At 52.0% G+C, this 25,797-nt stretch overlaps 7 protein-coding genes across 7 annotated transcripts; 6 read left to right on the top strand and 1 right to left on the bottom strand.

Annotated features, from left to right (window-relative positions):
* Positions 1-1,634: 1,634 nt before the first annotated feature.
* GCG54_00005138 (Leucine aminopeptidase 1) lies at positions 1,635-3,183 on the top strand (the record flags this gene model as incomplete). Its single annotated transcript, XM_045405169.1, has 7 exons — positions 1,635-1,660; positions 1,723-2,002; positions 2,055-2,215; positions 2,271-2,443; positions 2,497-2,922; positions 2,982-3,046; positions 3,100-3,183. 7 exons carry the CDS (start codon positions 1,635-1,637, stop codon positions 3,181-3,183), a joined length of 1,215 nt encoding a protein of 404 aa, XP_045264933.1.
* Positions 3,184-3,731: 548 nt separating this feature from the next.
* On the top strand, positions 3,732-5,263 carry GCG54_00005137 (Monocarboxylate transporter 13; the record flags this gene model as incomplete). Its single annotated transcript, XM_045405168.1, has 4 exons — positions 3,732-3,918; positions 3,990-4,910; positions 4,967-5,014; positions 5,073-5,263. The coding sequence occupies 4 exons, from the start codon at positions 3,732-3,734 to the stop codon at positions 5,261-5,263; spliced, it is 1,347 nt and encodes a 448-aa protein (XP_045264932.1).
* Positions 5,264-5,979: 716 nt separating this feature from the next.
* Positions 5,980-8,214, top strand: GCG54_00005136 (Copper amine oxidase 1; the record flags this gene model as incomplete). Its single annotated transcript, XM_045405167.1, has 4 exons — positions 5,980-5,989; positions 6,044-6,159; positions 6,230-6,646; positions 6,697-8,214. 4 exons carry the CDS (start codon positions 5,980-5,982, stop codon positions 8,212-8,214), a joined length of 2,061 nt encoding a protein of 686 aa, XP_045264931.1.
* A 1,277-nt stretch (positions 8,215-9,491) lies between these two features.
* On the top strand, positions 9,492-9,776 carry GCG54_00005135 (uncharacterized protein; the record flags this gene model as incomplete). The annotated part of the gene is made up of 2 exons (XM_045405166.1): positions 9,492-9,686; positions 9,741-9,776. The coding sequence occupies 2 exons, from the start codon at positions 9,492-9,494 to the stop codon at positions 9,774-9,776; spliced, it is 231 nt and encodes a 76-aa protein (XP_045264930.1).
* Positions 9,777-10,374: 598 nt separating this feature from the next.
* GCG54_00005134 (Homogentisate 1 2-dioxygenase) lies at positions 10,375-11,884 on the bottom strand (the record flags this gene model as incomplete). The annotated part of the gene is made up of 2 exons (XM_045405165.1): positions 10,375-11,511; positions 11,573-11,884. The coding sequence occupies 2 exons, from the start codon at positions 11,882-11,884 to the stop codon at positions 10,375-10,377; spliced, it is 1,449 nt and encodes a 482-aa protein (XP_045264929.1).
* Positions 11,885-12,356: 472 nt separating this feature from the next.
* GCG54_00005133 (Cytochrome P450 monooxygenase yanC) lies at positions 12,357-22,315 on the top strand (the record flags this gene model as incomplete). Its single annotated transcript, XM_045405164.1, has 15 exons — positions 12,357-12,935; positions 12,990-13,293; positions 13,384-13,990; positions 14,873-15,527; positions 15,934-16,062; positions 16,118-16,973; positions 17,025-17,212; positions 18,289-18,773; positions 18,830-19,005; positions 19,098-19,453; positions 19,507-20,037; positions 21,008-21,044; positions 21,097-21,281; positions 21,344-21,685; positions 21,737-22,315. The coding sequence occupies 15 exons, from the start codon at positions 12,357-12,359 to the stop codon at positions 22,313-22,315; spliced, it is 6,009 nt and encodes a 2,002-aa protein (XP_045264928.1).
* Positions 22,316-23,026: 711 nt separating this feature from the next.
* Positions 23,027-24,551, top strand: GCG54_00005132 (FAD-dependent monooxygenase terC; the record flags this gene model as incomplete). Its single annotated transcript, XM_045405163.1, has 5 exons — positions 23,027-23,047; positions 23,103-23,663; positions 23,737-24,053; positions 24,120-24,393; positions 24,468-24,551. The coding sequence occupies 5 exons, from the start codon at positions 23,027-23,029 to the stop codon at positions 24,549-24,551; spliced, it is 1,257 nt and encodes a 418-aa protein (XP_045264927.1).
* Positions 24,552-25,797: the final 1,246 nt, after the last annotated feature.

The raw sequence follows: 25,797 nt of genomic DNA, 5'->3' as shown, positions 1-25,797 counted from the left end.
GAGGGGCGAAGCAAGTGTGGAAAAATCGAAGACAAGATTGTGGGAAAGGGAGAAACCGAGATAGGGCCTTGCGCCCTCAAACTTCCATTTCCACCAATTTCCTTCTTTATCTACAGCCGATCCAACTGTACTTGCAGGTACGATGCTAGCCCTTACATATTTTATAAGGGAAGAAGGTTGCGAGTACCATGAACATGATGGGGCCCGTCATGCTCTAAGACAAAAGAATATTGTCTACAGAATCAAGCAGCTACTGAGAGACCACGCTTACAAGCTCACAGGGATTACAAAGTAATTCAAGTCATTGTGCCCGCTTGACAAAGTGGGTTGGTTCGCCGCTTGACACTGGCGGCAGACGGGGGTGGCGAACATAGGACTGGAAATAATTTAATCGACTTGTTTGAGCGGTGGGACGGGACCAATTGCCATGGATCACCAACTGCGACACAACCGGGACAATGCAAAATATGGCAATTCAATGCTGAACATCACATCGAACTCCATTATTGAGGCAGTGTTCTAAATGGCATTACATAGTGAGCCAGTAAGAGTACCTATGTTTCAGCACAGTTTTCAGACAAGGTACTCAGCGAACACAACTAAAGTCCACGCTTAATCTTGATAAAAAGAAACACACGTACGTGTTTGCCTCAAAATGCCTACCGCCACACTAATAACACCCCCAAACATCTGTCAATGGCTTCGAGGCTGCCGACCAGCCCCTGTTTCCCCGACCTCCACCCAGCTTCGGTGTGCGAGTCGCCATAGCCGGCCCTTGCTGCTCCGGTCCGCCTACGAAGTCTACATTTGAAGCAATACCTAACCCATCACCACCCATGGCAAGATCATACCACCATAGCTAGCCCGAAGCGATCAGCATGCTGACCCTAAGCACGACCAACAATCAGACAGCAGCAACGATGCTTGGTAGGCATAGATTGAAGCATAAGGTGTTTTTTTTCGCATTGGCGTGAGCCCCCACAGATTGGATCTGGCTGAGCCCAAATGGCAGGTGATAAAACCCTCGTCAAATGGCGGAGAAGTATTGTCTTCGCAATAGAGCTGCAGGACTGGAACGGCCGTGAACGACTCCTAGTTTGAAAAGACTACGGAGAAAGCGATGAAAGTCTTTCGAAACATTTCCAAAAATATCTCAACGACATTCATTCAATTGACCGCTTGGTGGGGAAGAAGCCCATTCACAACAGCGAAGAGGAAGCTGGCTGGGACAAAGAGCAGTGAGTGGCCGCGCTGGTCCGACCAGTGGACTTTGCCAAGAACAAATATCGTGCTCAGCGACATTGCACTTACCACATCGGCCCCAGCAACGCCCAATGGCATCGCCAAGTTGCCCGGTTGGGGTTGCGGGACTACCGGGCAGGGTAGCATCAAACAGCCGGGCCTAGCTGGGTTTGGCAGCTCCCTAAGCTCAGTCGGGCTTGGCGATCATGATAAGCTTAAATCTCCTGCCGCATGCTAGCCATTGCTCCGAGGGCAATATGAACGAACTGCCTCTTTGCTCGTCAGGGCCAATATAGAGCGCAATGGCGGAGGGGACCGCAGCTGGTTGAGATGCCTGTTTGGGGTAACGGGTCCAGCCGCCCTGCAGAACGATCCTCCACATCCCGAAGACAATGACGCCAGGTCGCGCGGCAGTCTCGTGAGGGTATTCTGTGTTCTTAAAGGGGCGCTGTCGCCCAGCCTTTCTTGTTGGCTTGGAAGAGTTGCTCTCGCTGTCGTCGCCTCTGCCTGCATCTGCCATCACACCCCGGACGCGCCCTTCAACACCAGGACCATGCATCTGAACTCCGCCCTCGCCATTCTCGCGGCCTCTTCGAGGCTCGCGCTGGCTTCCCCGGCCACCGACAAGATCGCGATTGACCCTGCGCTCCGCCTGATCAAGACGTCCGAGACCGACCCCGGCACCTGGGTCACCGACGAGCAGAAGATCGAGAACTACGTCAACAAGCACATCGGCTTCATTGACATCACTGACATCACCGTAAGAGGCCATCAATGCAGCCATTCCTGACTGTTTACTGACTTTCATCAAGGATCCCGAGGTCCTCACTGCTCTCTCCACCCCGCCCGAGGCCGAGCTGGCCACGAGACAGTCTACCTACCCTACGACCCTGACCCACATCACCGAGGCCAACTCCCTGATTTCCTCCGTCTCCAACACCAACCCCCAGACTTGGCTCAAGACGTTGACCGAGTAAGTGTTCGAGTCCTCTTGCTATCCTCCCAGTGATACTAATCCACATTCGCAGCTTCTACAACCGCTACTACCGTTCTTCCTACGGCACTGAGGCGGCCACCTGGTTGTTCAACCAGGTCAAGTCCGTTGCCGCGGCCAACTCCGCCATCACGGTGTCGCAGTTCACCCACTCCTTCAGCCAGCCTTCCATCATCGCCAAGATCCCCGGAACCAGCTCTGACATCGGTATGCTGCTTCAATGATGCCTGCATCAGATCTTTCATGCTAACAAAGCGTAGTGATTGTCAGCGCCCACTTCGATTCCACCGGCGGTTCCTCCACTGCCCGTGGCCCCGGCGCTGACGACAACGGCTCCGGTGTCGTCGTCATCCTTGAGGCCCTGCGCGTCCTCGCCAACGCCGGCTTCAAGCCTCAGAACACCCTCGAGTTCCACTTCTACGCCGGAGAGGAGGGTGGTCTTCTCGGATCGCAGGCCGTCTTCGCCAACTACAAGTCCGCCGGAAAGACCGTTCTCGCCGTCGTTAACCAGGATATGGCCGGCTACTCCCCCTCCGGCAAGGTCTCCGTCTACACCGACTACGTCGACTCTTCCCTGACCTCCTATGTCCGCCTCGTCGCTACCCAGTACACCGGCAGCACGCCGACTAGCGACTCCTGCGGCTACGGATGCTCTGACCACGCTAGCGCCCGCTCCAACGGCTTCCGTGAGTTTCACCGACATGCAGTAGCATATGTGAGCGGTAGTACTGACAGTTGTATGCAGCCGCTGCCTATGTCTGCGACGAGCCCATTGACACCTCCAGCCCTTACATCCACAGCCCTTCAGACGTAAGTATTCAGCTGTCTCGAATAATCAGAATATTGTCTCTAACGTGCCGTAGTCCTACGACACTATCATGTGGCCTGCCATTCTGCGCCACTCCAAGTTCACCGTCGGTTTCCTGGTTGAGGCTTCTTACCTGTAAATACTTTACAACCTGTGACTATACCACAGCAGCACATACATATTTTGCACACCGCATGTTGTCTTCGTTCGCGACTTCCGGTCCTTTGTTGATATCTACCCGGTCATCCGGTCCCACGTGTCAAGACAAGTCGCCGCGGGCATAGTTCCCCGCCCAAACCTTCCCCATTTGGCTGGCCTTTCCCCCGATGCAACTGCAGCCAAGTCACACCTTACTCCAACCATCTCCGTCAATCGGACGTGGAGTAACCCAACAAAGATTGTGATAGACTTACCAGGCGGGTCTAGACTATCTAACAACTAGGTGTGCTGCGTGATACATATGTCAAGTGCAAGGCGTGCCCCACATGTCTTCTCCAACTTGAGACACAAAGGTTGGATCGCGTAATCTAGATGCACATATGACTCTTACCAGATGCCGTTCTCGGCCGGTCTATCGGCAAACATATATAAAAAGCCAGGACGTGTAGAGCCGCGCTCTGAGGCAATGGTGGGTTCCAGGAATAGTCCCGATTGAGCTTAATCTAAGTGCCGCGCGCGTTGAGCAAGATGGGCAACTCTGAGGAACAAGTGCGGCCGACGTCTGCTCCAACATCGGCTCCTCCTCCGCCGGAGGTGATTGAGCTCGGGACTCCACCGAGCGTTCGGTCCGGTTCCAGCCAACGAGATCCCGAGTCCAGCCCGCTAGCATGGGTATGCGTTGTCGGGTCGTTCATGTTCCTCTATCCTAGCTATGGTATGTTCAGCAATCCCTCATATCGCATGCGACTTCTTCCGCAAAATTTGCTTTTGGCTGATGGTATTCAGGATTCATGCAGTCCGTCGGGACGGTGCAGTCGTATCTTCAATTGAACCAGCTGAGCGACTATACAGCTCGTGATCTCGGATGGATTAGCGGCATCTTCACCTCTCTAGGTCTCCTTCTCGGCATCCAGGCCGGTCCGCTCATGGATGCCTATGGCACGAGACTCCTAGCGCCCATCTCCGCAGCTACCCTTGTTCCGTTGTTCTTCCTCCTGGGCGAGTGCACAGAGTACTGGCACTTCATCCTCTGCCTCGGAGTCTTGGGCGGCATCAGCAGTGCGCTCACTTCCACCGTTGCCATGGCCGTCATCGGCAAGCTTTTTAGCCGCCGTCGTGGGCTTGCAATGGGTATGGCTCTGTCTGGGTCATCTTTCGGTGGCGTCACTTTATCAATGATGTTCCGTTCCCTTCTTCCTAAGCTCGGATGGCAGTGGACCATGAGAGCGACAGGCTTCCTCGTCCTCGGCATAATGGTGTTGGGGGTGATTTGCTTCCTTCCATTTCCCACTTTGACTGCATCCTCATCCTCTGCTCCCCTCGGGGGAAAGAGTGCCACCCTGAACTTCTCGGCGTTCAAAAGTCCTCCATTCGACTTCATGACTATGGGTCTCTTTCTGCTGGAGTTTGTCCTCTTCGGTATCACCGGTCTTCTGCCCACCTTTGCCATCGTCGCTGGCTTCCCGTCCAGCATTGGGTTCTCCCTCATTGCCATTCTCAACGGATGTTCATGCTTCGGTCGCATCGTTTCAGGTATGGCTGGCGATCGACTAGGTCATCTTAATGTACTCCTCTTTATGATTTTATTTACGGTCAGCTTCACTGCGATTATTTTGGTTCCCTTTGGCACGAAGCACATCGGAGCGTTATATGCCTTTTCGGCGTTATGGGGTATCGGGTCTGGGTCTTTCCTTTCAATCACGCCCGGTAAGAGACCGTTTCCGAAAGTGCTTTGGAAAACCCAAGACTGATGCAGTGTTTAGTTTGCATCGCAAAGACCTGTGACCCAAAAGACTACGGAAGATACCTCGGTAAGATTCACCCTGAACTATACCATTCCTCGAGCTATTCCACTCATATTTCAATCAGGCACCATGAACTTTGTCGTCAGTTTCTCACTTTTGATTACCGTGCCCATCGGCGGACAGATGTTGGAGTCTATGGGCGGAACTGCTCTCTCTGGCTTCTACGTGGCTGTCCTTTTCCTAGGCGGAGTCTCATACTTTGCTGCACGATCTTTGTTAGTTGGTGGCTGGTTTACATTTAGAACTAGGATTTGATCATCTGGTTTCGGAAGGGTTGCCAGCGTGGCATGGCGCACAAGACTCATGGTTAGGGCTCACATTCCGTAAAAGTTGGCATATGTAGACTACGGGAAATTGTTTATGAACCAAGGCGCTTGACCTAGGGACTGGAGGCATGGCGGGTATTTGGTTAGATGGAGGCTAAAAGAATTGTTCGGGGGGACAAGGTAATGGACTGCGCGGTCTCGCGACATCTCATCTCACATAATGTAATGATATTCAAACAGTCCATCATGTGAGCAATGAATTGGAATCAAATTCACAGCGAGAAGGCCAAACCGTCTTTCATTACTCATTTGATACAGCGCAGACAAATACTTGGCGTGCAGCCCGGCTTGCAGCGGGTGCAGTCGGGGTTTCACGGCAGTCGGAGCAAGCAGGCTGTCATTCGCGCCTTACCAAGCTCCATATCGTATCCGATGACCAGCGGCCGACCAGGTTCCCCCCATTCAACGGGGAGTAGACCCGACTATCGGAGAACCCGGCTTCCTTGCTCGACAATTCCTTACCTTAGCGGAACGGCGCCGGGTCCGCTTCTCCACTTTCAGGGCTCCAGATACCCTTCGGGGACAATGATGTAGTCCGGGCGTGCGGGGGCGTCCTATCTGTCCGAATCCTCGGCCTTATCATGCCGAAATCTTAGTCACAATGCCGCTCTCGGCGGCAAGCTGCGGGCTTAAAAGCCCCGCGGAATGATGACAGGTGCAATCTGTGTTTCTGCTTGCGGTCTTCCATGATTGTGACAGAATTCAAAAGCGCCTACACTACATCTACAATTCTCAAACATAATGGGCGACGCGCAGGGCATTCAAGACGGGACTAGGGTCAGACCTCATCCACTTGATCCTCTCTATCCGGAAGAGATAAGCATTGTACGTGTGCCAGCGAACGGTGACTTGAAAAGAATGAGCCCTGGTGAATTGACTTTCGTCTCGCTCGCAGGCGGCCGACATCATCCGGAGATCGGTTCAGAATGAGCAGGTCTTCTTCAGAGCCATCTCACTGGCTGAGCCTCCTAAGAAGGAGATGACGGCGTTCCTTGATGGCCAGCAAGCGGGCGATAAGGCTTTGGCACATCCAGTACGACGGGCTAGAGTTCAGGCCTACATTGGCAAGACGTTGCATGAAGTCATGGTTGATCTGAATGCAGCCACAATTATTTCCAAGGCATCCCTTCCAGATAAACACTCGTTCATCGACACCGAGTTTATGGCCCAAGTTGCGGCGGCGTGTCTGGCGGACTCTGGGATTCAGCAAGAGATTGAGACGCTGAAGCTTCCCGAGGGAGCGACGGTGGTTGTCGAGCCTTGGGCATACGCTACTGATGGAATGAAGGACATGAAGGATCGATGGACTATGGTGATTTTCAGAATCAGGCATCTCAGCTGAAAGAAACTGACCTTTCGCAGGCATGGTTCTACATGCGTCTTTCAGAGAATCCCGACGCCAACTACTACGCTTATCCACTTGATATCTGTGCCGAAGTCTCGAACTCGCTCGAGGTTGTCAAGATATACCGGCTCCCGTCGGGAGAACATGACAAGATCCATGAAGAAAAGCTAGAGTTCGACCGTCGAAAGATTCATTCCGACAGCGAGTACCATCCAGACTTTATTCAGGAACGAAGAACAACAACGAAACCTTATCATGTCTCTCAGCCGGAAGGACCCTCGTTCAGCATTGATGGAAATCACATTTCGTGGGAGAAATGGACCATGAGAGTTGGCTTCAACTACCGAGAAGGCATGACTCTACACGACGTTCGCTTTGAAGGTCGTAGCCTGTTTTATCGCCTATCCCTCTCGGAGATGTTTGTACCTTACGGCGACCCACGGTGTCCCTACCCGAGAAAAGCAGCTTTCGACTTGGGCAATGACGGTGCGGGAATCAATGCCAACAACCTCAAGCTAGGCTGCGATTGTTTGGGCCACATCAAGTACTTTGACGGATGGCTCAGCACGTCTTCCGGAGAACCTCTCAAGATGCCCAACGTGATTTGTTGTCATGAGATCGACGATGGCATCTTGTGGAAGCACACCAACTTCCGTACAGGGAATGCCGTCGTGACGAGATCACGTGTGCTTGTGCTGCAGACTATTATCACGGTCAGTAATTACGAGTACATCTTTCTCTTCTACTTCCAGCAGGATGGGTCCATCTTTTACGAAGTTCGAGCAACGGGAATCATGTCGACGGCGCCGATAGATATCGATGCCAAAGTGCCGTGGGGCACGGTCGTGGCGCCTGGCGTTCTGGCCCCTTACCACCAGCACATCTTTTGTCTGAGAATCGACCCGGCGATCGACGGTCATCGGAATTCGCTCGTCGTCGAAGAATCTCAGCCGATTCCATTCACCGGAGAGTCCGATGAGTATAATTCCTTCGGCGTCGGGTACACCACTAAGTCGGAGTACGTCAAAGAAGAGACTGGCCTCGATCTGGATTTCAACACGAACCGAACGTTCAAAATTGTCAACGAGGGAATTACTAACCCAACCACGGGCACCCCAGTCGGCTTCAAGTTGCTGCCGCACTACAGCCAGCTGCTCCTGGCTCATCCGAACTCATGGCACGGCAAGCGCTCCGAGTATACTTCCCACGCCGTCTGGGTGACGCGTCACCAGGATGAAGAGCTCTTTCCCGCCGGCAGGTTCACGATGCAATCCTCCGGCGGAGAGGGCATCGCGTCTTGGATCAATCAGCGGAAGGAAGAAAGTCTGTCCTCAGTCCGCAACGAGGATATTGTCGTCTGGCATACGTTTGGCTCAACGCATAACCCGCGCATCGAGGATTGGCCAGTCATGCCGTGTGAGAAGATGATGGTGGGACTGAAGCCGGTCAACTTCTTCCAGGGTAACCCTGCACTTGATGTCCCCATCTCGACGCAGGACAAGAACCGCAGCGTGCTAGTTCACGGAGGAGATTGATTAGAGTTATGGAGTTGGGGGTCCAAGGTTCCGCGACCATAGCTTGCCATTGTTTTCGACATAGATCTCAAATAGACAGAACGTTGACGCCAGTAAAAAGTGGCTCTAAGAGTGGCTCGAATACTAGTCTGGTATCGGATGCAAATTATGATGGGTAACTATGTTCATTTTCTTGAGATCTGGTCAACTTACAATGAACGTTGTCATCAATTTAGAACAAAGTTTGGGGCTGAGGGTCGCGCGATCCACCCACAAAGCGTATTAAGGCGACCAATGTCTAGTTTCGGACTTCCAAAACCACCGGTTCCGTAATGATAAGGCGGTCAAGTTACGAGTTTTGATGGAGTCCGGAACTCTCCGCCTGAACCCCCTGACTTATGCGCGTGTTGCACGTGTCTTGAGTCATTGTCAAGTTGATGGCTGCCCACATCCTACACAAATAGCTCCGCGCGCCTGGGACGACTGGCGGAGTCAAATACCTTGGCATCTAGGGAAAGGCGATGAAATAGACGACAGCTGTGTCGAGTACTCGACTTGTCTGAAGATCGCAATCTTGGCAAACTTTATTTCTGGTGGTTCAGATCATATCGATTCAGAACCAAGTGTGGTCGGACATTTCGGCGTACCGAAATGTTCGCTTAGTACCGCTTGACCGCCATGTATATGAAACTGCAATGGGGTAAAGGCGCAACTGGGAAGGTAGACGCGAACAGGCGGTGTTGCAATTGTTTCTACACTCATTAAAAACTGTGGAAACTGTATTGCTGCGCTGTGCTCAATCGCATGCACAATCACCGAGCTTGAACTTGAGGGTTGACATGGTCCTTTCTCACGAGTGAACCGTCGAGTGAACTGCAAGCAGAGAGTTCGGCCGAAAATGCGCGCGGATTGGCACTTGGCAGAATATTCACCTAGTCAGACGAACATGATCTGCGTGCTGCAAGAGATGTCTTGTGTCTCAGATCGTCTCTTGGGACGAGTCTCGGAACCCCACGGAGTCCTGCCGCAGTTGCTTCAGATCGTTTGCGAGTCAGGACTCTGGGGTCATCCTTCCCCGGTACGGCCGCCGGGACCAGACTCCTGGGCCCCGTCAATTAAGCATCATTCACAACCGTACTGTCATGGACTCTTTGTTCGAAGGCTTTTAGAATGGGTAAAATGAGTTCATGGCTTCGTACTTATAAATGACCCAACATTTCCACTCATTTCACCTGCTGTCTCTTCATCCCATCAGCAACTCCTTATTCACACATCAATACTTTCACAGATTCTGCAACATGCAGCTTACTAAATTTCTTTTCACGCTGCTTGCAGCTGGCGTCATGGGTCAAAGATGCTCTGAGACTCTGACATACTGCACCGGCTCCGCCTGCCTCTGCTTCGCCGATGGCGTTGCTGAAGAGCTCAACAAGATCTGCAAAGCCAAGGGCTTCGAGCGTTCTCTTGGTCCCTCCAAGACCACTGTCGGCAACGTAAGCTTCCCCGCGGAACCTTCACACACATACATCACTAACATTCTGGTTTAGGCGGAGCGCTGCGACCACCAGTGCTGCACTGGCTAGTGGGGGAGGCATACTCTTATCGATGTTGCGGAATTAGCGTTTTGATTTGTTTAGCCCAGGCTGTGTTTGGGTTTATCGTAGATTTATATCCTAGAGATAGACAATCTATGCAATCCCTTCAGGGGCTCAATAACTTGTCTTTTCGTCATCGTCAAAGTGACAATGCTGTATGGCCACCTATTTGTTGTTTGCAGACCCGACTTAGGAATCATCTTTTATCTGTTTCAAATTCACTTCCATCCTGGAAGTGTTGTCTAAATCTCATAGTCCAAAGGTCCAGGTCTTATTTCAATGATCAATGTGCGGAGTCGACGGGGACACAGCGCCAGGCCAACCCCCTGTCATGCAGCTATTATCAAATCATGCCCAATCATAACAGTACCAACTACTCGGGAGCTACTGTTGTAAGCTCTGCGGTTAGCGGTTGCATCAAAGCTGCGCTAATGCATTCATAATAAGACTCAGAAAATCGCTTGCTGTGTGTGATGGAAGTTATCGAATTGTTAATTCGCACATATCACTGCCGGCGTATCTGTGTTTTCAGATTGGATTGATACAAGAGGTTTCTACAACCTACTTCTCTAAATTACCACGAAGCTCAGTTCTTGTGGCCGTTGCTTTGTTGGGGAATCTCGATGTGATGGTTTGAGAAGTTGTCCACCAGGTCATCCCACATCTTAGGATCATGTTCATGCTTTTCTTTGCTGTTCCATGCCCAGTCAGTAATAGTTAGAGCTCTGCTGGTCTCGAACATGAAAGCAATAGAGCCATGAGAGATTTGCATGACGGGAGGATCCTCCTTTGACGCAGCAGCAAATTGCTCGTAGGCAACTCCGTGGGGGACGAAGCCGCATTCAAAAGAGATGCTACCAGGCTGGAACTCGTCGGACCGTCCACCATACTCTCCGTAGATAAGGCCCATGAGCTCGGAAGCGCAATTTCGGTGGTAGTAAGGAGGACGGTAAGTGTGGGAAGCCACGTCCCAGCGAGGGGAAAAGATGAGGAAATCCGCCAATGGCGCGGTTGGATCGCGAGACTTTGCTGTAAGAACACAGAAGATAGACGGATCGATGTGGTCGACGGAGATAGATCCGACGTTGACGAACTTGGTCAGGTCGTATTTATAAGGAACGTAATTGCCGTGCCAGGCGATAACGTCGAATGGGCAGTGACGCTGAGTGCTCTTGAAGAACTTGCCTCCCAGCTTGTAGACGGTCTCCCACGGGTCGTCCTTGGTGACCTCGTACGCGGCGACGGGGTGCAGAAAGTCACGGGCGTTGGCCAAGCCGTTTGCGCCGAGGGGACCCAACTCGGGGAGTTCCCAGTTGGAACCCCAGATCTCGAGGATGTATCCACGGGTTGGTCCCTCTACCTTGACCTTGAAGCGGAGGCCACGTTGGATGACGCAGATTTCTCCCGGTTGCACGTACAAATGGCCGAACTCAGTCTGAATGTCAAGCGCGCCCTGTTGGGGCACAATGAGCCAATCGCCATCGGAGTTTACGAACGCCTTCTTTGACATGCTCTTGTTACAAAGGAAAACATGCGTTGCGAGGCCTTCTCTCAGCGTGGGGTCACCGGAACCAGCAACAGTCTTGAGTCCGTCAACGAAGTCGACTTCCTCACCCTCAGGAATGGGGTATGGCTTCCACGCCAATTGGGTAGGCGAGATATGGACACGTGGGTTAATAGGAATGAAAGTTGACTCTGTGTCTTGGTTGTCAGGAAGGGAAGTCTGAGGTTCTGTTAGTCCTATGCTCCTGGAACTCCAACATCGATGCACAGATGACACTTACGAAACCCTGGTGAGCTACAGCAGGCCGGGATCGGTAAAGCCATGCCTTCTTGTTCGCATGTCGGGGCGCGACAAATGCGGAGGCGGTGATCTGCTCGGCGTAGAGTCCATATCGGATGCTTCGGGGGCTGTTCTGTCCCTGTGGGATGGTGCCGGGAATAGCCTCAGATTCGAAGCTGTTTCCGAGACCAGGCTGGTACTTGTAAGGGTCATTAGGACGGGTTGCAAAAGACGGGATGGTGCCGTCCTTCTGGCTCGCTGCCCAGTGAAAGGCGTTTTGAAAGTCTTTCGGGGTGAGTGCTTGGGCTGCCATGGTGTTCCGTGATGAGTGAAGTTGACGATCACAAATGCTCAGACCGTGTGTTCCCTTCCAGCTAAATAGCGCAATTCTTAGTGTGCTTTCAAATTCATTGGTAACCGTTTCAATGCCTGTGGACGGAAAAGTTCACCCCACGTGGAGTGTTACGGCACTTACTCCACATGCACACTGACAGCCCGGCAATTGAGCTCTGCAACTGGTGTGGGGTCCGTCCATCGTGACAGCTCCAAGCCTGGTGGACTCTGACACGAACGAACGCCGCGGGACTCCGTCCTACTTGCGTGGGGGGTCTGACGGAGCGAAGTGTAACGAATGTGGGCGCAGCGGGCGACCGTATTCTGGAATGAGACTGAGGCTGGATTTATCAAACGCACAAGCCCGAAATGCTACTGGCCATGGTACTTTGCATCCAAAAGATTGAGTTTCACCAACATTCCTTGCTGCAGGAAAGCCAAACTCTGTCGCCATGGCATTTATTCTATTTGTTGTCTTACCCTTGATCGCATGTTTGTCATTCAGCATTATCTCTTACAGAAACTCTCGCCCTCCAAAAAGCTACAAATCAGTTCCCGGGCCAAGGGGACTGCCTCTAATCGGTAACACCCATCAACTGGGGAAGGCGCCGCAACGTCAACTCCAGAAATGGGCCAGCGAGAATGGCGAGCTTTTCAAAATCAGGCTCGGCTGGGAGGATTGGGTCTTCGTCAATAGCCCTGAAGCGGTTCGAGAAATATTCGACAAGCAGTCTGCAAAAACATCAGGCAGGATGCCGATGCCGGTCGTATCCGACCTCCTTTCTGGGGAAAACCGACTGCTTCTCCTGACATATGGCACAAAGTGGAGGCAGCTGAGAACTATTGTGCACAAGCTGCTGACACCGAAAGCATCGGAGACTTACAAACCGTCGCAAGATTTTGAGGCGAAGCAGTTGCTTTTCGACCTTGCAACCGACAACGATGATCAAGAAAGCTTTTATGTGCACGTTCGCAGATACACGACCTCTGTCGTATTGACAAGTACATATGGCCGGCGAGTTCCAGCATGGGTCAGATAAGGTGCTCAATTAGAGTCTGAGAATATCTACTGACTGATGAACCAGGATTGCGACGATATGCGAGAGATATACCAGCTCCTGAAAGACTTCTCTGAGGCAGCAGAACCCGGCGGGTTTGTAGCCGACCTATTCCCACCTCTCGCCCAGATTCCATCATGCCTGCAATGGTGGAGGCCAAGCGCTATTGCGGCGTACAACCGGCAGAAAAAGACGTGGATGCGCTACTGGGATGAGTTGAAATCTGCTGTGAATCAGAAGAAAGCTCCCGAGTGTTTCGTGAAGCACTTTATAGAGACAGATTTTGAGAAGCTTGGAATCAGCGATGTCCAGGCTGGCTTCGTGGCAGGATGTAAGTACCGGCTTCCGCGTCCGCATCAAGAACAAGAGGCCGTTTCGTGTGGCTAACCTTTTCATTACCCTCTAGCGATGATTGAAGCAGGCTCAGAGACAACATCATCTGCACTCAACAGTGCAATTTTGTATTTGTCAGCCCATCCAGGCGTCCAAGACACAGCAAACGCTGAGCTCACGAAAGTTGTCGGAGACGACCGATCTCCCACTTTCTCTGATGAGGCTGATTTGCCATACATCCGGGCCATGGGAAAGGAAATCCTTCGCATCCGACCTGTCACCAACATTGGAAGTCCCCATTACACGACCGCGGACATTTTCTACAAAGACTATTTCATCCCCAAGAACACTGTGGTCGCTATCCCACAGTATGTCCTCCATTACAGTTCAGATAAATGGGACAACCCAGAAGCCTTCGATCCGTCGCGATACTTGTCTTATCCAGAGAAAGCAGGCTTCTACGCCGCCCAAGGAGATGCCAAAAACCGCGACCATTTCGACTTTGGTGGCGGCCGGCGCATTTGCCCGGGGATGCATCTTGCAGAAAATAGTCTCTTTGTCACTCTTGCGAAGATTCTCTGGGCTTTTAAGATCGAACCGGCACTAGATCCGAGTGGCAACCAAATTTCCGTACATCTCTCAGATGATGCATATGAGCCGGGTGTCAATACGCTGCCCAAACCGTTCAAGGCTCGGTTCGTCCCGCGGAACACGCGACGGGCAGAAGTTCTGAAAGCTGAATGGGCTCAGGCGCAAAAGGAAGGATTCTACTTGGGAAACGTAAAAGTGAATACGGATGGCATGGTTGTCGGATGACGTTGTGGACGGAGTAGGACGGAAACTGAGCCTCCAGCATCCGTCTCTTCGAGTCAGTGGCAGCGTTTCGTCCCAGCAACTGCATCGTCAAGCGCCGCAGGCTTCCATGGATCAGATGGATACATAGGCCAATTAAAACCCAATTAGATACGAGCATTTGCAATGCCGAGTGTGCTACACATCTGGTGACGGAGATCTGCTCCACAGATTTCCCCGCAGTGTCCATGACTGGTACTGTTAATAAGATATTATTGATCACCGGCAGTAGTAGCGCGGCCCGCGAGCTATCCCCGCGTCCGTCTTGGCGGAGTGGCGATCGCAGCGAGATGTGTTGTCCCGATCTTTCTCGTGGGTCAAACTGGCCTGCTTACCGTTTCCTTATCAACTCATTCATTTCACTTTCGCGATAACCTTCCAGCCTACGTCTTTGTCGAAGACATGTGCAAACACCGCGCGACAGATTCTAATACTGATGTCTTCCGCAGTACCCCTGTCACCCAACCCCAACGCGGAAACCGGTCCGCCTGCGACGCCCCCGGATGCCAGCGCCGGGGTCAAGCGCTCGCGGCGTGAAAGTAGACAGCATAGATGCGCTTACTGTCCGAAGGTTTTCAAGCGCAGCGAGCATTGCATCCGGCATGAACGTAGTCACACGAACGAAAAGCCTTACTCGTGCCAGTATTGCCATAAATGCTATGCCCGGAAGTAGGCTCGTCGCAGTTGTTGTCTAATGGTGTCGTTTGACTAACGATGTTCTTCAGAGACCTAGTCACTAGACATGAACGGACACTTCATGCAGATGCCGCTGCCATCACAGTGGGAGGTCATTTGGAAGAAGAGTCTCAGTCGGAAGATACATCGAGCGAGGCGGAAGACGAACGCCTACCGAATGCTCAAAGTCGATCTCCAAGAAGACAAAGTCTATTTTCACCAGAGAAGCGCCGCAAGAAGAGTCCCCTTCTAACAACAAGGGATGCCGGGAGTATTACTGTCGCAACTGACACTGAAACTATCACAACGGTTGGGCTAGACCTGGCTGAAGGGAACGAGCCGGTACCCCATGGAGTACCAGCTCTGTCAGAGCCTCGGACCGAACAACAAACAGATCCAAGACCGTTGGATTCTATGGGCTTCGCGAGCGAAGACCTCGCTGCATCGTTTCCAGACGCATCGTTCCCTTGTCCGATCCCGCCTTCAGTATTACCTCTACCGGATGGGACGCTTGATTTCTCCCAAGATCTGGGGTTTCTGAACTCTCCAAGCTGGCTCGCATTTGGTCTGCCAGACGATCCCAATTCTGTGTATGACGTGCAACTGAACAATTGCCTCGATACTGCTACGAGAACGGCGGCGAACGAAGTGTCACCAAACTCAACAGCATGCGACTCTGATCTCTCTATGGCCGACCCCGAGCAAGTGAGTACAGCGATGGGGCAGCAGACCTCATGCTGTTTACCATATGGCAAAAGAGCATCGGCAGCTTTGATAGATAAGGCTGCGTATGCTTCCATCTGTGACGAGCTTTCAAGCCAAGCTGCGAAAAGTCGAGGAGTAAAAGACTTGCCCACTCTAAAAACATGTCAAAACTTCCTCGCAAGTTATATGGGAAGCTTTCACTGCCATTTGCCTATCCTTCATTTGCAAAGTCTGGCTCTGGGGACGGTTCCCAGTGCTCTGATTCTAGCGATGTGCAGCATTGGCGCGTTGTATCGACTAGATCGGCGCCGAGCACGTCGTCTGTATGACTTGGCTAGAATATTGGTCGAACCGGTAAATGTCTCTTTCAGCCTAAATTGAATCACGCAGACTGACTGATTTGCAGCAGGTCGTCATAAAGGACTTCCCGCTGTGGTTCACGCAAACCAGATTTCTCTTGACCTTTTATGCTACCTTTAGCGGTGACCAGGACTTGGTTTCAACTTCCACGGATGAAAGTGGATTTTACAACCTGGTGAGATTTTCAAACTTCTTCATGAATCGTTTTGACAAGCTGACTTTCCGCCTAGATATACAATCAAGCACGCAACAAGCTCAACAGCGAGAAAGCCAAACTCTCCACGATGGAGTGGTCACACTGGATTGAACGTGAATCATGGAAACGAGTCCTTGGGGGCATATATGTTGCAGGCACTCTGAGAATGGTCATTTATGGCATCAACCCTATCTTCAACGCATCTAACGATTTGGAAGTGGAATGTTTCCATGAGGAACCCCTATGGAACGCACAATCATCTAGCGAGTGGCTAAGTCTACGGCCAAACCATGAGCACCAGGAGGTCGGCACCATGAGGGAGCTGGTGGAAGGCGTTCTATCAGATGATCAGAAGCGCAGCAGACTTGACATCAATCGAGTCTCTCATTTCTCATTGCTGATACTCACACACGCCGTCATGGTACATATGCGCCAGCTCTACCAGGTATCGCAGACGTCAGCTCTCTGCGCATTCTCCAGCCAGTCGTTTCTAGGCCAGTCTCTGTTAAAGACGGGCTTAGAATCTCTTTCGAGGTGTTACAACTTACTTCAAATGCCTCAACAAGACAGACTCGAAGACCTGGATGACAAGGAGATTGTCTCCCTACGTTTTTCATCTTATGGCATCCTCAGAGCTGCGTACATCCGACTGTTTGACATCACTACAGGGTTCGACCGGCTCACCTTGATGGCCGAGGATCCCAAAGTCATCGAAACATCAGTTGCTATTTTGGCAGATGCGCCACTCGACAGAGACCGTTTTCTTCTCGATGCCGTAGAGAAAACGCTTGAGGGGTTCCAGATTCCATTCAGAATGGGACACATGCTGATGCGCAAGACTGCCGCGTTCCGATGGAGTATCGAGCACGCAGTCGCAGCTTGGGATGCTGGTAATACTGATGGGATCCTTCTTTAGGCTTTGTGCTAAGCTTTATGTACAGGACTGTTTGTCACCAAATGGGTGCACTCGGTGGAGATCGATGCAATAAATGGCGTTGAACCAACCAGGGCGGAGAACGAGCTGCTTACGGCAATGAAGGAGGTTCTCGAAGAGGCGGACTATGATCCAGAGGAGAACAGGTCGTTTGCGGCGGGACTTGCTCGGACCTGGAGTTTGTTCTTGCAAGACGTAAGTTTTGCGAGCTCTGGAATCCTTGAATGTGCGAACCATAACTAACTAGTCTCGGGATAGGTATGGGTTTGGGGCATCACTGTGCGCATGGGAAAGGTTTTGGAACACCTGGCAACTGCATATGAAAACCATAACGAAGCACAAAGGCAGAAATGACAGAATCTCGAGTTCTAATCGATATGCAAGCCTTCATAAGACGCAGCGTTGAAATCGTTGTAGCGGGGTAGTCTTGTGGCAATTGACGCCCTAAACTTTTGACGCTGCTCGAATCTCTTCATCTTACTCAAATGCTCGATTTCTTGAAGTCAGAGCTAAGTCTCAGCTCTTGAGCTGAATTTCCTAATTCGCTGACCAGTGACATGACATAACTTAGTACTCTCAGTAGACCTTAGAAAGTTCAATTGGGAATTTTGCTACTACTAATCTGCAGTCTAACTCCTATTAGTAGCTGAACTCCCTTTTTACAAACATCGCAGCTCATCTTCAACGACTTTGATGAAAATAGTCCTGCAGATTTTATGGGTTTTTAATAATGGAAGGAGAGCGTTCCACTACCAGTAACTGCGGTTCGACCTGCCTAAGTAGATTGGGCAATGTGGGGTACACAGCGGGAACCGGATCAGGCCGCAGGAACACCACGGCCCGGGGCGGCTCCCGAGATTGGAAGTGGGGGTAAAGCGAAGCTGCACGCCCGGGTTTCCGATGTGGGGTAATGTGGGGTAATGTCCGGTTGCTTCTCCGGGAGTTTCTTCGGCAATTCAACATGCGGGGTCGGAAGGCTCCCAGAGGTTCCGGAACAGCCGCTGAAGCTCCTGGTTACGGTCTTTACAGGTGCTATCTAGAAGTGAGTTCCAAGTGCTTTCAACATTGTGGTTGCTGCTGAAACAAGGTGTTTGAGGGACCTATGCAAAGGTCTGAACCGCACCAATCTGGATAGAACCTCAAGCCTTCCGTTAACTTGGGTGACTCTTGTGTCTGAATCGTTTAAGCCGCAACCAACTTTGCCGTCTGACTTTATCCTTAATCCGACCGCACACTTCGAAGATCAGATGGCTTCTACTACAATCTTCCAGCATCCTCTCATCGGAGACATCAAGGCAAGCTCCACGGAAGATGTGATCCAATTCTTAGGTATCAAGTATGCGAGCCTCAATCACTGGTTTGACAACGCAAAGCTTGTTGAGTGCGACGGAAAAGGCCTTAGTGCCATTCGTCATGGGTGGGTGAGCCAGCGGCCGAATGAGATCAGGCCACCGGAGCTAACAGAGATCATCAGGCCGCAAGTGATATCTGATCCCGAGGGCGTTCATAAAGAACACTTCATCATTCAGAAGACCCTCCCAGTCAGTGACCATCCAGGCATCTCTGGAACAGAATGTCTCAACTTGAACATTGCTGCGCCAGCAAACTCTTCCAAGGCTCAGTCGCTTCCGGTGATCGTTTTCATTCACGGCGGTGCTTTCATCACAGGGTCAAACTGGTGGCCGCAGTACGACTTGAAGCGGATCGTGCAACTTTCCATCAAACAAGCTCAACCTTTGATTGCTGTCAGTATCAAGTGCGTATGATCTCATCACAGTCTTCTGACGCAGCATTGACGGTTCATCATCATAGCTACCGTCTGGGAGCTCCGGGATTCCTGACTTCAGATGAACTTCGAAAGGAGGGTCTCAAGAGCAACCAAGGCCATCATGACCAGCGAGTTGCTCTTCAATACGTGAAGAGGTACATCTCCGGCTTTGGCGGTGATCCTGACAAGATTACAGTGATTGGTGAGAGTGCCGGCGGAAGTGAGTCTACCCTAACAGCCTCGCCTTCTTAAAGCAGACCAGTTGGAGCAAAGATCCAAGCAATTAACTTGATTTAACTTATCTTTTGCCAGTTTCAACCAGTCGTTTGCTTTACTCAAATGATGATGCACCATTTCAGTTGGCTGTGTTGAGCGGTTCATCCCCGTCACTGCCTCCCATGGATATCTCAGCCGCCGAGGAAGCTTATCGTGGAGCGCTCAAGTCCCTCGGCGCCGAAGACCTGACTCCGAGCCAGCGAGTTGAGACTTTGAGCAGACTTTCACCTGAAGAGCTCCTCGAGAAACTCGACAAGAGTCTTCAATTCTTGCCCGTGCTGGATGCAGAAACGGTGCCTTTCGTGCCGACTTTCACTGCAGTAGAAGCCAAAACGTCCATCCCCGACAACACCCCTTGCAAGGCCATCTTGGTTGGCTATCTACCTGATGATGTATGTAGACCAAGTCATGAAGTGTGCAAAGCTATCTAACCAATGATGAACAGGCGAGCATCTTCGGCCTCGCCGGACTACTCCAGCGGAAACCAGGTATTGGTGCTTCGTTCAAGAAGTCAATTGAGTCATCTTTCTCGGATCACCCCGACAAAGCTACTAGATTGCTGAAAGCCTATGGAATCGGCGAAGATACCAACGATGAAGATGCCTTCAAAGGTGTCATAATATTCGCATCAGACATTGGCTTCCAGGCACCGGCCCGCTCGTGGGCTACCAGCTTTCCTGGCGACTCATACCTCTTTGAGCTGGCCGAGGCAAACCCTTGGGAAGGTCCTTTCAAAGGCTATGCCACCCATGTGCTGGATGTTGCACTCCTGTTCCAGAACTATAGAGAGCATCTGGACGCGAAGCAACAAGCCTCTGCAGAAGCTTTTGCTGCAGACATCATCACTTTCGCGCACGGCAAGGCGCCGTGGAAGAAGCATCGAGATGGAGGCGGCCTGGGCGTATATCGAAACGGGTTAAGAACTTACGAAGAAGACCCTGGAGTTATCTCGGAACAGTATCAAGTGCTGATGGAGGTGAGCCAAACCGTCGGTTGGGATTTCGTGTTGGGCGCTTGGACGAAGTTTTTTTTATTCTCTTAACTGGCAGAAGTGTATCTACTTGAATCGCTATTGAAAGACAATCTTGCATAGGCATTTCCACAGGGTGTTCAAATGATTCATTCGTTTGATGTTCTAGAACTCGGGGGTCGCCGTGTCTGATTTGTGGGGGAAGCTCCGTCGTAGGGCAGAATTGCCTGCCGGTGACGACCGGAGCAAGCGGAGTTGGGGGCTTTGCATGCGGGGTCGGGATCGGAAGCGGCAATTTAGACGCATAAAACCGGGTAGATTGCTCGGCTTGATTTCTTCTTCGATGCCGGTTTGCCATGTTGACACCCTCTCTCGTACATCGGATTTTCAAACACGAACAAAAGTCTGTTGCTTACAATTATATTCCGCCCAATTATCAAATCATCTCGCTGCCGAGGCACAAGGCAGAATTGCTGAATTGGCCATGACTCTGCTGCGACATAATCACTCTAGTCTCGGCGCAACCCTCGTCGGGATTGAACGCCCGTTGGTTGCGCATTTTCGAGGCATACCATATGGCCGTATTCCGTCGAGATTCGCGGCCCCCGAGCCCGTCGAGAGCCTGTCACGAGAGCTGAATTGCACGCATTTCGGGTTGCCACACCTTCCCCGCCGAACAACCGGCTCTTGACTCGGGACCCGCAGTCTGACCAACAATCTCACCAGACCACGATGTCCTCAAGTTCCCATCGATATTGGGCATCTCTTACGCATACCGCCGCACCACGTGCTTCCCGTAGAAGCCGAAGACGAGTTCAATTGTCTCAACTTGGATGTCACGGTACCCAAAGCGCGACTCGGGACGACTGCCGGCGAGAGGTTACCTGTGCTAGTCTGGATTCACGGTAGACCTCCCGATACGAGGGCATCATCACCGTAGGTTTGCTGACCGTATTTTCATGAAGGTGGCTCGCAGGCCGTGACTTTCGGCAGCGCCGCCTCGGGCCTCTGCGGTAAGCGCTTACTTTGTCTCAGCTCATGCACCTCGACTCACGGGGCGTACAGACACGACGAAGATTGTTGAAGACTCTGTACGCATAGGACTGCCCATCATCGCCGTCACCATACAGTACAGACTCAACATCTTTGCATTCGGTGATGATGACAGCTCAGTAAACCTTGCTTTGAAGGACCAAGCGCTGGCGTTGCAATGGGTCCAAAGGCATGTTGCTGCCTTCGGCGGCGATCCTGTGAGTGCTGCCACCGTGTTGATTGCGAATCAATTAAGAACCGCGCTGAAAGTTACGCACAGAAAGCCGTTACTCTTGCGGGGGAGAGTGCAGGAGCAGTTTACTGCCACGCACACATGGTGAGCAAGGCGCCGTTGAATCAATGCATTTTGGCATCGGGGTCTCTGCATCTTTCACCCCCTCAACCGCAAGAGAGGGCCGCTGCATTTCGCTCTAATCTCAAGCATCATTTACGCGATTTGGGCAAGTGGGACTTGCGCACAGCTCCTGCTGATGTTATCGTGGAGGCATTGAAGAGATCTGAGATCCAGTCTTGGTTCCTTCAGACGGAGTGGTCACTTGAAGGATGGCAGGAGAGCTTGGGCGAGGCAAGCCGGCTGATGATCAGTGATGTTCAGAACGAGGTCAGTGAGCTCGAAAGGAAACCCCCAATTAAGTACTGACCTGTGTATAAGTCTGTCCTCTGGCGCGATGGCATCTGGTCAATGGGTGCCAGTGACATTGTCAGCGCGTTTGACATCGCAGGAGAACATCGCGATAAGCTCAAGCAAGCGTACAACATTTACCCGAATAGGCCGTCCTCGTGCAAGCTTGGGGCGCTGGACTTCATCAACGATTACAAGTTCTTGCTCCCTATTCAGGAGATGGTTCAGCTCTGTAAACGCGCCGAGACGCCCGTGTACCGAAGTCTCATTGATGAGGCCAACCCTTGGCAGCCGTCGAATGGTGCGCATCACGCGATCGATCTGATCCTCCTGTTTGGCGGTTTTGACTCGTCGATATCTCCAGCTGCCAAGGCGACTGGCGAAGAGATGCGCAGATCGTGGATTCGGTTCATCCATTCGCAGGAGCCTTGGTCTCCGATCTCAACCGCTGCCTTTGGGCCCTTTGGCATGTTTCAGGAGCTCGATGACACCGAACTAAGATCACGAAGGCGCATAGATCAGGCGAAATTCTTGCAAAGCGTTGGATCGCAGGCGCTGGACAAAGTGTTCCTGGCTCTAGCGGCAGGAAAAATCAGTCTTCTGAATTAAGGCAAGGCAGCCGCCAAGGACTCAAGGATTCCCCGAATTGGAATTCGCTCGGATCTTGTGTCTCAACTGCGCAAACGCCTATTGCCTTCATTGGCAATTGATGATGCACTCCCACCGGCTGCTTTGAACATTCTAATGGCCTTTGCTGGCATCATAGTCACCCCACACGAGCTTTGTGTGTTGCGTTGAATTAGTCTTTACTTTCTAGACAGCCTTGAAGAATACTGGCCCAGAGTTCTAAGAATTTGCCACCGCAGTTGACACCCTGTCACCCCCACTACGAAGCAAACCACCAACAACAGTTGAGCTTCAAGACGAATGTGGTGATAGATCTAATCTAATCAATTAGACGTTGCGCTATGTGGGGGAAAGAACAGGAAGGTGACATCGCTGCTTGTGGGGGGTGTGTTGGTGGAGGTTAACTCCGACGCCCATTGCCCAATGTGGAGGGTGAGAGTGGTGGCTGATGAGGACGCGGGGGACGGGGATCATGTGAGTATGGTTGAGACATTGGACGAGTAAGTAATACCTCGTCCATCAAGACAATCTGTAACAACTCTTCTGTCTAAAAACACATAATCGGCATGCCGAAGACTCGTAGCCGCATCTGCCAGACGACAACAACATCGTATCCGCGACTCATCGACCTACATCCTGCATCTCGGCAGGCCGATACATACACTAGTTCAGGGCGTGAAAGACACCTTAGTCATGTCTGTAGGGCCGAAAAATGTAAGAAAGCTAATCGGCTTTCAACATCTAAGCTTTGACTGACATGAAAGTATAGGTTATCATCGTCGGGGCAGGCCCTGCCGGACAGCTATTAGGGCTGATGTTGGGGAAAGATGGCATTCCTGTCACGATCATCGAACAGAGCTCAAAGCTTGACGACAAACCTCGGGCCACGCACTATGCTCCCCCAGCGATGAAGGTTCTGAATCGCGCCGGGCTTGGTCATCGCGCGCGTGAGCTCGGTTTCCTGCCCGATAGGGTGGCATGGCGCAAGCCAGACGGGACATCAATCGCCAGTCTCAGCAACAAGATCCACGGAGACGATCCAGATCGGCTGCTTGCACTGCCTTTGTGCGATCTGGCGCAGCTCATATACGACGAATCGAAGGATCTGCCAACAGTCACTTACCTTTTTGATCATTGTGTGACGGGCCTTGGGCAGGATGAGAGGAGGGCCTGGGTTGATGTAGAGAACTGCAAAACCGAGGAAACTCGGGAACTTTTCGCCGAGTACATTGTCGGATGCGACGGAGCTAATAGCATCGTCCGGCGGCGTTTATTTGGGGACACGAATTTTCCAGGTAAAACATGGGACGAGCAGATTGTGGCGACAAATGTAAGTTTCCAGTGACACATTCTTCGCTGGCTCAAAGTATCGTCGGGACTAAGCAACGCGCCGCATCTACTAGGTATACTACGACTTTGATCAGTTCGGATACACCGACTCGAACTTCATCTTGGATGCAGAAAACTGGTTCATGGCGGCGAAGATCACCAAAGACGGTTTATGGCGCGTGACATACGGAGACATCTCCGGTCTGTCGACGGAGGAAGTCATTGCCCGGCAGCCCGAAAGGTTCAGGAAGATACTCCCAGGGCACCCTGAGCCCAACCAGTACAAGCTCGTCAGCATTGGGCCGTACAAAGTCCATCAACGCTGCGCCGAAAAGATGCGTGTCGGCCGGTTCCTGCTTGCTGCAGACGCAGCGCATCTTTGTAACCCGTTGTACGTCTTGCCTATCTAAGTAAGCCTTTCATCGCGCATTGATACTGACGGACCGGCGTCCGGTAGCGGGGGCCTCGGCCTGACCGGCGGCATAGTCGATATCGGAGGGCTCTACGAATGCCTCTCGGGAGTCTTCACTGGCAAGGCGGACGAAAGCATCCTGGACGTTTACGACGACGTACGCCGCCAAAAGTACAGAGAAATAATCGATCCCGTATCCAGCGATAACTTCCGACGAATGTTTGTAGTGCCTGGTGACAAGGTACTTGAGACCGATGAGTTCCTAAGGCTGTGCAAAGAGGCCGAATCAGATCAGGAGAAAGCGAGGGAGATGACCAAGGTGAGTTTGGATGACAGGCCACCCAGCATTAGGGTTTGCTGAATTTTTCCGCCGACTTACTGATCTTGGGATAGGGCGCTCAAGCACTGGGCTATGACTTTACGCAGCACTACAACACGAAGACCAACGGCGTCAACGCCCACGTTAGTCCTCATTGAGAGAGAGTCATGCGCGGCGGCAGTGTGCTTTCCTGGCCTGCGCAGGGCAAGTGTTGCCGACCCAAGCTCAACTTGGTTAAAAGATAGTCCAGATGGAGGAGAGCAGGGCAGCATGAGGCTCGAGGCTGAATTTCGCAAGCTGCTCCTCGTGTTGATGAGTGTTTGTCTCTGCATGAACTGCCACCATTACCATTGTCTTGGAAATGTGTAGCCTTGTCGCGATTCGTCTGTTGTATGCCGTAGCCCTATCACTGAAATGCCGACAAGTTGACTTTCTTACACGTAACCGGCAAATGACGCTGCGGAAGAGCTCGGTTTACTAAGCTTCAATCAACGCACAGAGACTGGTTGAGCTGAGCTTTACCTGGAACGAACTTGGAAGCGGACAGAAAGTCAAAAAGGATTGGATGTTGAAACGGGGACCGCAAGCTGATCCGTTTAATGTGTAGCAGGGCGAGGAGCAAACTCGGGGTTCCTCTATGCAAATCAAGGAAGGACCAAGCAGCAGCTGTCAAACAGACCCGACAACGAGGTAGTCGAAGGTAGTAGGTTGCCCAACTTTGCCTGCCCGGCTCACGGATCTCACCAGCACACGCTCCCGTTGCCCTCCCACATCCCTGGAAGCTTCCCAGCGGCGGTAGGTTCCGGCAATGCAGGTACGCTAGCAACGGTCAGAGAACATTTAGGACCTTGTGGATGCCATGACAAACTCCTTCTAGAGTCGGGGCAGGTTCCGCAAGAAGCAGGTCGTTTTTCGATGGTTGAACTTTAAAAAAGCCTTCTTTGTCGCGGAGCGGTCCGACAAGGGATTCGGAGGGTTGAACCTGCAACGTCGAGGTCATGTCTGAAGGGGAGCTTGCTCGCTCGCTCTGCTCGTCAGCCGCGGTTACTCACAGAGGTTCAAGGACTGAAGCGCGCGAGCGCGCTCTTCTCCTTGTGCCAAGGCTGAGTTCGGGGTCGAGGCCTGATCCCGTGGATGCCCAAAGGAGACACGTGAAACAATGCCTGCCCGGAACAGGGCATAGCAGCCTACGAAAAACGAAGTTGTACGAGGGAAAGGACGTCGGGGAGGACTGAACGGCAGCGGCTCAAGTGGTAATATTAAGGTTTGAGGCGTCCCCGAGGGCGTTTGACGGCAATTGCAGCCCCTCGATAGACTGCCCACCGGCGGCTTCTTCGGGCGGGTTTCCATTCGAGTTCAAGGGGGCGGCCGGGAAGCCGGCCGAATCCTTCGAAGGAACACAGA

Source organism: Colletotrichum gloeosporioides (assembly GCF_011800055.1).
Source record: "Colletotrichum gloeosporioides strain Lc1 chromosome Unknown consensus_40, whole genome shotgun sequence".
Taxonomy (NCBI): domain Eukaryota; kingdom Fungi; phylum Ascomycota; class Sordariomycetes; order Glomerellales; family Glomerellaceae; genus Colletotrichum; species Colletotrichum gloeosporioides.
This window is presented reverse-complemented; position numbering and strand designations above follow the sequence as displayed.